The 11,589-nt window shown below is 45.5% G+C and overlaps 1 protein-coding gene across 1 annotated transcript; it reads right to left on the reverse strand.

Moving 5' to 3' along the window:
• Positions 1-8,888: 8,888 nt before the first annotated feature.
• Positions 8,889-10,942, reverse strand: LOC121635525 (extensin-like). The gene is made up of 2 exons (XM_041978728.1): positions 9,442-10,942; positions 8,889-8,974 (listed from the first exon to the last, which is right to left on the reverse strand). Exons 1-2 carry the CDS (start codon positions 10,940-10,942, stop codon positions 8,889-8,891), a joined length of 1,587 nt encoding a protein of 528 aa, XP_041834662.1.
• Positions 10,943-11,589: the final 647 nt, after the last annotated feature.

Consider the following 11,589-nt stretch of genomic DNA (forward strand, 5'->3'; position numbering starts at 1 on the left):
CAGTGATAAAATTGTGTTCTTAGATTCATGATTCTTTTCTTTCCATTTCTTTTTTCTCCTTATCTCTTTGTCTAATTCTCTTACTCTGTTAAATCTGATTGCAGTAACCGACCTCAAGACAATCTGCAGTATGAGCTACATCAGCTCCGTCTCACAAGCTATCATCACGTTTCTCCACATGTCAAAACATTGGTTTTCACAACTGCTTATATTCAGTCATGTGACATCTGCATGCTCACGTACGTCCAGCAAACAAAGTGATGGTCATCAAACCAAAATGGCTGTGTGGAAGCTGAAAGCAGATCAGACTGAAATCAGACATGACGTAGTAACAGGCCGGGGAATTTATTGTTGTGGGTGGAGCCTATTCATCATGTTAACGTTGACTTTATTACGACAAATTCCAATTTTATTATCCAATATTTGGCCCATATTGAGGCAGAATAGGAATCAAACACTACAAAGATGAACTACATAACTTTTTACCCTTAAAAAAGGCTGAGAAACTGCATTATGAACCTCTTTCTACTGGGACATCGCATTGCAGCCGAGTTTCACTTTACGCAACGCACCATGCGGTAGCAACATACCAGCCGTTTTAACACACACTGAGGCTGAATCGGCAAAAAACCCCAAGAGGACATTATCAGAGGAAGACAGAAAGAGATAAGATAAGAGTCAACATCAGCCTGACTTTTACTGGCTGGAGAGATCTCAGAGAAGAGACGGGACGAAGACGATGCTGGGTTAGCCGTTGTTAGGGAAGATCTTAGTAGTGCTGTTTTAAAAAGATGTATTTTCCTGCTGTGGCTCATTCTGCCTGCAGACAAGTCAGTTTTAAAGACAAAAAGACTCTTGATAAATCAAAGAGCAGCAACATGTTGCTGGGTGATGCTCCTAATTCACCTGTGGGCCTATCAGCTGGAGCGTCTGGCTATCAGAAGAAAGATGGGGCGACGCTCTGATCTCAGCATCATTTAAAGTCTGACTACATGTTAATGCAGCTTTACATGTGCTTAAATTAGCTGCATCAGTTAATCTCCATGAGCTCTGGAAGTCAACATGCTGCTCTCCTCAGCCTGAACAAAACAGGTCTGTATGAGTGTTTACACCCGAAACGTTCAAACTAAATCACATTTGCGGCGGCATGGCCCAGCTAATCTGCCAACACGCATCCAGACATGCTGCAGAATAATGACCCAGCAGCTAACTGACAGCATGACGAGCTAAATATAGAAAGAGCTTTGATCAGTGAAGATATTTATAGTTTAACTGCAGGAATGTGGTAAAAATGAAAGGATTGAGGTGGATTATCTCCTTCATCCTGAAGCCAAACATGAAATGCCCACACTGTCTCAACTTTTCTTTTTGTTATACATATAAATATCTACGTATACAGAGCTCGAAACCCCACGTGCATGTGCAAGTTCGTGCATGTAAAATTAGAGAGGTGTGCCTAATTTTTGATCGCACGGGTAGCGTGTATATATCTCATTTTGTTCTTATCTCATTATTTCATGATGTTGGCCTGGGATGGGCATTATTTTGCTATAATCCTGCACATTTAAATTATATATGTATGTTAACATAATCTGTCCCTTTTTAAAAACAAATTTACACAAACATATATATGCATACATATATCTCATTTTATCTCAGTCTGTAACATGTTAATTGAAGTATTCTACCGCAGCTACTTCATGGAAAAAGCTGCGTTCTTTGGATATCTTTAAAGACCAGCTGTTTTTGAGCCGTCGGCCAGACATCAGGATTAATGTGTCCTTCCTGCAGCCGGGTTTCACATTTCCAGCCAGTGACTCCGAGTCTTTGCTTAAATCATTTGATTGGTGGAAGTTCATGATGTTTATTTAATTACTTGCAAAGTTTTTTCTTGGTTAAAGTGCTGCTCTTTTCCAAATGGCTCCAGTCTGGGAAACATCCAGCGTTAACACGCCATCATTTTATATTACAGATACTCAGATGTTTACTTCTGACTGAACAAGATTCAGTGTTTTTATTATTCTTCCTGCTAAAACAAGTCATTGTGTGTTTTTAAGGGTGAAGTTTGAACTGATCTCAACTGAACAAGGGTTAATAGTCAGCAGTCTTCGTTTACTTAACTTATAATGACGTAATTAAAGGCAGTTAATTAGAGCTGTCAGCTGATGTTGGGACGCCGCCGGTCAGCCAACATGGCGTCAGTGTAACAGGAACCCGAGCTTCAGCTGCTGCCTATCGAGGTCAAGCGAAACTATAGAAGTGTCCCATAAACTTGGACGATGACTCGTGCAGTGCTCGCAGGGTTCACTTTCCTTACGGGGACCTTCGAAGCATCAGGCCTCCTTAGACTCTGCTGGATGAAGATGTGTCTTCTAGAAATCACGTAAAATTATCTTAATATTATTAATAATGGTATTTATTAAATCATGCCATGAGGTGATATATTGCTTCATTTGTTGTCTCCATCCATAATGGTCCTACCGGTGCAGCTGAAGCCGAGCTGATGGGAGGAATTACATCTGCTTTGAACTTCATAGCTTTAGAGGACTGGAGTGCCTTTCTTTCCAGAATGAAACCAAGCAGCAGCAGCAGGAAACATCTCGCAGGGCTTTATCGCCCTCTGTTGGTGGTGTTAGCTACTCGCGTGGGCAACCAGCATCACTTTCCTCTGTAATAAAATTTTTGTTCACCAGTAAATGTCAGCCGCTGCAAGTCAGAGTTAATTATTTATAAATCTTCTCCTCCCCAGACGGGTCATTTATATTTGCTAACGTTTAAATGATATTTGACATCTTGAAAAGTTGCAAGCACCGAGTTCTATACAGGACCTGACTGGAGCTGCAAACGTATTAGTGTAATACAGCTCAAAAAACTACAATATCACACAAAACTTCATTTATTTTAGTAATTCAACTTAAAAAGGGAAACTAAAATATTATATAGACTCATTACGGGCAAAGTGAGGAATTTCCAGCATTTGTTATAATTTAGACGATCACGTCTTCCAGCTGATTAAACCCAAAAATCAGAATCTCAGAAAATTACAATATTACATGAAATCAATAAAAAGGAAACTGGACCCAGAACTGAGACCATGTGAAGAGTCTAGTCCTGCATATGAACCCAGGTCTCGGTCTAGTCCTGCATATGAACCCAGTTCTCGGTCTAGTCCTGCATATAAACCCAGTTCTCGGTCTAGTCCTGCATATAAACCCAGTTCTCGGTCTAGTCCTGCATATGAACCCAGTTCTAGGTGTAGTCCTGCATATGAACCCAGGTCTCGGTCTAGTCCTGCATATGAACCCAGTTCTTGGTCTGAGTCCTGCATATGAACCCAGGTCTCGGTCTAGTCCTGCATATGAACCCAGGTCTCGGTCTAGTCCTGCATATGAAGCCAGGTCTTGGTCTGAATCCTTCTGCATGGACTCCTGCCTCCATGCAGCGTGGATGTTACCAGCCTGTGGTCCTGCTGGGTGGAATGAAGACCAGGATGCTTCGGTCCTTCAGATCTTCTGCATCGCTCCGTCTCATGTGTCTCATCTTCCTCTTGGCAACACTCCATAGAGTTTCTACAGGGTTCAGGTCTGGAGAGCCTGCTGGCCAGTCCAGCCCAGTAATCCTTGGTCCTTGAACCAGGTTCTGGTTCTTGTGGCAGTGTGGGCAGGTACCAAGTCCTGCTGGAAAATAAAGTCCACATCTCCACAAAGGAAGCATGAAGAGCTCTAAGACCTCCTGTTAGACGCTGCGTGGACTCTGGACTTAGTAAAGCCTGGTGGACCAGCACCAGAGGACACGGCTCCCACATCCCCACCCACTGTGGAAACTTCACGCTGCACTTTAAGGGTCTTGGATTGTTGACTCTCCAGTCTTCCTCCAAACTCTAGGACCTGGATTTCCACATGAGATGCAGAACTTGTTCTCATCTGAAAAGAGAACTTTGGACCACTGCTCAGCAGACCAGCAGGAAGCAACGATTGAAACTTCTCAATAAAATTACAACATTAAACTGATGAACAGCAGATCAGTTAAAAGTCAGCAGCAGATTTCCTGAAAACAGAAATGTTTCATCTGGATTTAAAGTTTCATCTCCACTGCAGCAGAACTGCTACATGCTGCTCCGGGTTTAGTCTGGACTCTGGCCTGGACCGTGGCCTGGACCCTGGCCTGGACCCTGGTCTGGACTCTGGTCTGGACTCTGGTCTAGACCCTGGCTGTGACTCTAATCCGGACTCTAATCCGGACTCTGGTCTGGTCTCTGGTCTGAACCCTGGCTTGGACTCTGGCTTGGACTCTAATCCGGACTCTGGTCTGGACTCTGGACTGGACCCTGGCTTGGACTCTGGTCTGGACCCTGGTCTGGACCCTGGCTTGGACTCTGGTCTGGACTCTGGCTTGGACTCTAACCCGGACTCTGGTCTGGACTCTGGTCTGGACCCTGGCTTGGACTCTGGCTTGGACTCTAATCCGGACTCTAATCTGGACTCTGGTCTGGTCTCTGGTCTGAACCTTAACCGTTCTGGGATGTAAACCATCAGAAGGGTTTAAATCTTTTCTCTGTGTCTACTGGAGATGGATGCATGGAGGATTTTCTCCTGGTCTTACTGTAGAGTAATCCAGTTTACTGGAGATGGGGCTCCTCTAGTCTACTGAGGATGCCTCTCACAGGGCATGGTGGGTGGGTTAAGTATGATGTGGGTGTATGAAGGGGAGTGTTTGTGGGTATGGACTGGGGGAGGCTGTGAGTGAGGGGTTATGGGGTGGATAGATGGGGAGAGGGGGCATGGGTGGAGGAGGGTGGAGGATGGGATGAGGTGGTAGATTGTGCCCTGGTTCCTGGGATGTGGGGCTGGAACATTGGGGTACCTGTCTTGGGGGACCTGGTCTTCCTGGGCATGGTGCAGGCCCTCTGCGCAATGATAGTTCTGGCCTTCTAAGGGCTCTTGGGGCCCTTAGCTGCGGTTGCCCTGGATGGCCGGTGCCTGGCGGGTCGACGGCTACTGATCTTTGCCCACCAGGCCTTGTGCCCCATGACCACGGAGGGCTCTTGGTGGGACCTTCCTCTGCCGTCCTCTGGGTGGGTCCGGGGTGGTCTTCGTGGTGGGGGGGCTTGGATTGGTGATCCAGGATTGGTGTTGATGGCCCGGGTCTCTGGGCCGCCCTAGTCTGCCTCTAGCCTCCGTAGAGGCGTGACTTCATCTCTGATCCTCCTCTTCCTCATCCTCTGCATGCTGACTCAGCACTGAGGTGTCCAGTGTGTTTACACACTAACAGACGCTTTGGTTCAGGTGTGTGTGTTTCTGGTTCTTTGGTTGTAGTTGTGATACATGTTGTTGTTGCTGTCTTGGTTATTTTTTAGGAACTCCTGATGATTGTCTGCTTAGTTTACCTGTAAAAGCTGTAGGAAATTCTCTGTTGTGTTTCTGTACAGGTGTAGCAGCTGCTTGTCTGCTGTTAGGTTGGACTGAAGCTTGTTGCTTCTATCTGCTGGATCTTTGTCTCCTCTTCCTTTCTTCTACTTTCCTTTTTACTTCTCTTCATTACTGTCCTTCGGTCAGGTCCGGCAAGATTACATAAATTCCATAATTCAAAATAAATGAGATGAAACAAGATATTTAATTTATAAAAATATTTATAAAATTTAGATTATCTAGAGGAGCCTGAAAGCTCCTCTTGGCAAAGCAAATTTGTTCCACACAACACATCAGCCAGACCATCACTCTGCTGCTAAGCTGGACGGGACAAGCTAAAAAAAAATGAAAGGGAACACCCAATCCCAGGTGTGGTGTAATCTTAGGTGCAGGATCCCAGCAGAGCTGGATTTCACGGTGTCTCGTGGTGGAATCAAAGCTGGTGTCGGCAGCCTGCAGCGTAGCAGAGTATCGCTTGCTATCATATATACACCTACAGCAAGAGCAGGATGAAACTGGAGAACTTCAGCAGCTCCGTTCTCCGTTACTCAGACCACAGACCCTGAGCAGGATAAAGTTTAGCTGGAGGCCTAGTCCTGATGTCTGAGTTCCCATCAGCATTCTGCAGAGAATAAGATCCTGGAGTCGCCCCGTTTAGCTCGGGTAGCAGCTTAGCAAGCCGTTAGTCTCCATCTTCAACCCTTCAAACTTCCAGCGCCTCTTAAAAGATGCTGCCCTCTGAAAAGCAGCTGAGCTCAGAAAAACTCATCTGCCACATTTTCATCATTCAGGTGGCCAGTCTGCTCCAGCAGCTTCAGGGAGCATTTACTTTTCCAGTGTTGGTGAGGTTGTGGTCATGCTCACTTAGGATTTAAACTCAAATTACAGCATGAGGCTAGCATTCCCGCTTACTGGCCAAATAAAAGGAGACACCATGAGAAGAGTGTAAAATCTGAGCTGATTTACTTCTAAGGTTAACTAAACATCGCTCTAGACTCCTCGTAGTTCAGATGTGCTGCCTGTTTTTGCAATGGCAGAAAAAGTTGGATGGTTTTTATAACTATCATTGGCTCATTTTTCTAACATTACATGAACCTAAATAACATTTTTTCTCCTCTGGTTTGATTTAAAAAATATATTTAGTGGGAAAAACTGCATTTTACTAGCTGTTAGCACCAATCTTAGAGACTAATGTTGAATAAATGTAATCAGGATGAGTTCATGACTAAAAATAGTGACAATGACGTTCATGTGGAGCTAATTCGTTGCTGCTTAGTCGTTGTTAAAATTACCCTGAACTTTATCAAAGTACTTATTTAATTTATTTGGTTGATCAATAATTTAACCAAAAAGTTCTAATTATTTAAGAAAGAGGTAAAACGTTAGAAATAAACTCTAATGTCCATTTTCCAGTCATAAAATCTTAAGTTTAGTTTTTCTTTTATCTTCTTGTTTCTCTGTTATGATGAATGAGAATAAGTTATTTATGGATAATAAATAAAAACATGTCGCGCCTTCTTCATGAACTCCAGATCTCATGCTGGGAGGAAACCAGCTCATCTGGTCTCAGTAATAATCCACCTTCCACCAGAGCTTCTAGATATAAAATGATGTCTACCCGCTTAGAGCGACTAAAATACATTCTTTTTACGAGGACGGTACCTGGTAGCTGTCACATCCAGGTTGGTTTAGGAGAACACTTCATCTGTTTAGGTTTAGGAATGATAACTACTTCCTTATGGTTAGAGAATCATCATGGGTCAGAATAAAAACTAACATTTTTACTATTCAAATGCAGCTGGTTTGGTGACCTGTGGCCACCGAGCAGAACTCTGCACTGACCCGTGACTTCTTAGAAACGTCTTTTTCGTGTTATTTATATTTTAATTTCTTATTTACTTCAGCGCCTTACTCTACATCTTATGTTCATTTTTATTTTTTTATTTCCCTTTTCTTTTTCCTCCACCGTGTGTCATCTAAGGAGCTCTACAGTTTGCCTCTGGGACTACTGAAGTATTCATGAATCTGACCAACGCAGGCGAGCGTAACACCGAGGATTGGTCTGCTAAAGCCTGAAGATGACTGGCCACAGCTGTACAGATGTAAATAAGGACAACCGACTGGATTCAGCAGGAAATTTATTATCGCTAATAAGTTCAGTAATTTCTCGTCAAACAGAAATTTAAGCGCCGAAAACTATGGAGGACCAAATGTCCCATAATCAAAAATAAATAAATGTATGAGGAAATATGTGATTTTTCATTTGTTTTCCCATTTTTTTGTACTTTTACTTTATATTTATTTCCACAGTAATTTATAATTTTTGCATTTTTATTTATTTATTTTTATTTCCATGTTTATTTTTTCCAAGCTCAATTTTTATTTTTTACATCTAACAATTTTCTTTGCAAATTTATGTATTTATGCATTTAGTTTTCATTTTTCCACATTTCCACCTTTCCTAATGTGCGCACTTTTTCCCCACTCTCCCACAGATTTTCACTTTTCCTCATCCCATTTCCCCCTCCAATGTATGCCAATGAGGTGGGCGTTTCTAACCTCGGCCTAAAGCATGATTGGTCAACTACAATAATCAGTGTCAACCAATCAGCTGTCAACAAATCCACTGGAAACTTGCTGGTTCTACCCTGTCTTTGTGTCTCAGTGACAGAAACATCACAAAAAAACAATAAATATACGAAGATGGAAAACATCAATAAAAAATAAAAATGGAAAAATAAACAAGTGTAAGAATAAATTACTGTAAATATAAATATAAATGCGGAAAAAAAACTTAAGTAACTAAGGTAGACCTACAGAGATTCCACCTAAATCTCTGAATATTTTGATATTTTAAACTTCAGTTTGCAGGTGTAGTTTCTGCAAACTAGTTAACTTCTTTCCATCTTTACTTCTAAAAGAGACTCTTCCTCTCTAAAAACAGAAAAAATAAATCAAGTCTGCTGTTGCTTATGTTCCTTCAGCGGCTTTGTTTTACCACCATTTACTCCTCCAGCCACCAGCCAAATATTTTAAATTCACAATCAACTCATATTTTCCATCAGATGGTAAAATGTCTCAGTTTCATCTTCTGAGATGTTTATCATCTACTGGGAATAAAATACGGCCTGACGAGATGTGGAAATCATCTTTCCTGTTTTTATTTACATTTTACCCAGAGATGGAGCTTCTGGGGACCTGGGGCTCTAAGGTGGGCGTTGGTTTTATTTCCAGACAACTCCATAATGACGCATCCCAGCTATACCAGTTTGGACTTTCAACAACATGAATGTTCAGACGTATGTGAGCGATAGGTTTACCAACACTAATACCCGGGTTATCTCTAAATGGCTGAGGGTTAAAGGTTTCATGAAGAATACTTACTGGACCACACTTTGTAACATTTCCGTTTTCAGGAGTAGCTAATCCTGAAGACTCTCACACTGAGGATGTGTTTCCTCTTGTTTGGGGTGAGAGGAGTCACTTTTCAGACCAGCGGAGGGGTGAAAGGAAACCGGACCTCCTCACCGGCGGGTGACGTGGCTTGTTTGGGTTTCCTTCGCATTCTGAATAAAAGCAGAAAAAAAAAATACTAAATTTATCTAAAGAAAGTTCATTATCTTAACAAGTAGTCTTATGTTGATTTTAGAGATTTGTAGGATTAATTATGATGATCAGAGCAGGTGTTAAATAGGAAGGTACAGTATGGCCACACACTTTCTACTTTACTGGTTTTTAAATATTCATGCCAACTACACCAGTGGAGAAACCCAATAAGGAGAGAATGGCCAAGTTTCCTCTCAGCCTGTTTATCAATAAATCACCCATATTCATCAAATTACAACGTCCACTGAAGCCGTGCACGACAGTAACCAATCATCTGAGTGTCGCATCCACTAAACTCTTAGATCCACGCTGTCAATCTGAATCTGAAGCTTTTACCACAGTTTGACATGTTTAATACAGTCACAAGTCACCAGCTGAAGGGAAGAAATGTGTTGATGAAAGCTAAAATAGAACCAGGCTGTCTGACTGGTTAGTGCAGGAGAAATAAATTGGAGCAGTTTGGGGTGTGGGTGGAGCAGTTTTCGGGTGTGGGTGGAGCAGTTTGGGGTGTGGGTGGAGCAGTTTGGGATATGGGTGGAGCGGTTTTCGGGTGTGGGTGGAGCAGTTTGGGGTGTGGGTGGAGCAGTTTGGGATATGGGTGGAGCGGTTTTCGGGTGTGGGTGGAGCAGTTTGGGGTGTGGGTGGAGCAGTTTGGGATGTGGGTGGAGCAGTTTTCGGGTGTGGGTGGAGCGGTGTGGGTGGAGAAGTGTGGGTGGAGCGGTTTGGGGTGTGGGTGGAGCGGTGTGGGTGGAGCAGTTTGGGGTGTGGGTGGAGCGGTGTGGGGTGTGGGTGGAGCGGTGTGGGGTGTGGGTGGAGCGGTTTGGGGTGTGGGTGGAGCGGTGTGGGGTGTGGGTGGAGCGGTTTGGGGGGTGGGTGGAGCAGTGTGGGGTGTGGGTTGAGCGGTTTGGGGTGTGGGTGGAGCGGTGTGGGGTGTGGGTGGAGCAGTGTGCGGGGTGGGTGGAGCGGTGTGGGGTGTAGGTGGAGCGGTGTGGGGTGTGGGTGGAGGGGTTTGGGGTGTGGGTTGAGCGGTTTGGGGTGTGGGTGGAGCGGTGTGGGGTGTGGGTGGAGCGGTGTGGGGTGTGGGTGGAGGGGTTTGGGGTGTGGGTGGAGCGGTGTGGGGTGTGGGTGGAGCGGTGTGGGGTGTGGGTGGAGGGGTTTGGGTGGAGCGGTGTGGGGTGTGGGTGGAGCGGTGTGGGCTGTGGGTGGAGCGGTTTGGGGGGTGGGTGGAGCGATGTGGGGTGTGGGTGGAGCGGTGTGGGGTGTGGGTGGAGCGGTCTGGGGGGTGGGTTGAGCGGTTTGGGGGGTGGGTGGAGCGGTTTGGGGGGTCGGTTGAGCGGTGTGGGGTGTGGGTGGAGCGGTTTGGGGGGTGGGTTGAGCGGTGTGGGGTGTGGGTGGAGCGGTTTGGGGGGTGGGTGGAGCGGTTTGGGGGGTGGGTTGAGCGGTGTGGGGTGTGGGTGGAGCGGTTTGGGGGGGTGGGTTGAGCGGTGTGGGGGGTGGGTGGAGCCGTTTGGGTGGGTGGAGCGGTTTGGGGGGTGGGTTGAGCGGTGTGGGGGGTGGGTGGAGCGGTTTGGGGGGTGGGTTGAGCAGTGTGGGGTGTGGGTGGAGCGGTTTGGGGGGTGGGTGGAGCGGTGTGGGGTGTGGGTGGAGCGGTTTGGGGTGTGGGTGGAGCGGTGTGGGGTGTGGGTGGAGCGGTGTGGGGTGTGGGTGGAGCGGTTTGGGGTGTGGGAGGAGTGGTTTGGGGTGTGGGTGGAGCGGTGTGGGGTGTAGGTGGAGCGGTGTGGGGTGTGGGTGGAGCTGTTTGGGGGGTGGGTGGAGCAGTGTGGGGGGTGGGTGGAGCGGTTTGGGGGGTGGGTGGAGCGGTGTGGGGTGTGGGTGGAGCGGTTTGGGGGGGTGGGTGGAGCGGTTTGGGGGGTGGGAGCTGGGCTCATTGAGAAGATGTAAACGCGTTTTCATGTCAGTGGGATAAAGTCTCCAGATTTGTTGCTCGTGGCTTCTTTGAAGAACGGACACTAGAGGGTCTGGAGGCTCGCTGACATAGAACCAAAGGAGCTAAGTTGTTAGCAGAGCTCTGGTCTGGGCACTAGTGTAACGGAAATCACAAACGTTCTGCGTTGTTTAGGACGGTTTTGATGGAGGGTCAGGCATGGCCCTGGAAAAGGGGGTCACAATTCTTTTTTTTTACGTCAAGGCAAATTTATTTGTATAGCACATTTTATGTACAAAACAATTTAAAGGGCTTTATGTAAAACATTACAGCAGGATGCAGAAATCAACACGAGTGCATTAAAAAACAAAGATTAAAAGAAATAAAGTTTATGAAATAAAAACAGAAAGAAAATGCTAAAAATAAATAAAATGCAAGAAATCAAGTTCCAGTGATCAAGTTTAAAAAGTTCCAAGCAGCAGAGAACAGGTGGGTCTTCAACCTGGATCAGCTGACCTGAGGCTTTCTGGGAGTTTGTTCCAGACATGTGGAGCATAGAAGCTGAATGCAGCTTCTCCATGTCTGGTTCTGACTCTGGAACTGATAAGAACCTGGATCCAGATGACCTGAGGGTTCTGGTAGGTTCATACT

Source organism: Melanotaenia boesemani, chromosome 24 (assembly GCF_017639745.1).
Source record: "Melanotaenia boesemani isolate fMelBoe1 chromosome 24, fMelBoe1.pri, whole genome shotgun sequence".
Classification (NCBI taxonomy): Eukaryota; Metazoa; Chordata; class Actinopteri; order Atheriniformes; family Melanotaeniidae; genus Melanotaenia; species Melanotaenia boesemani.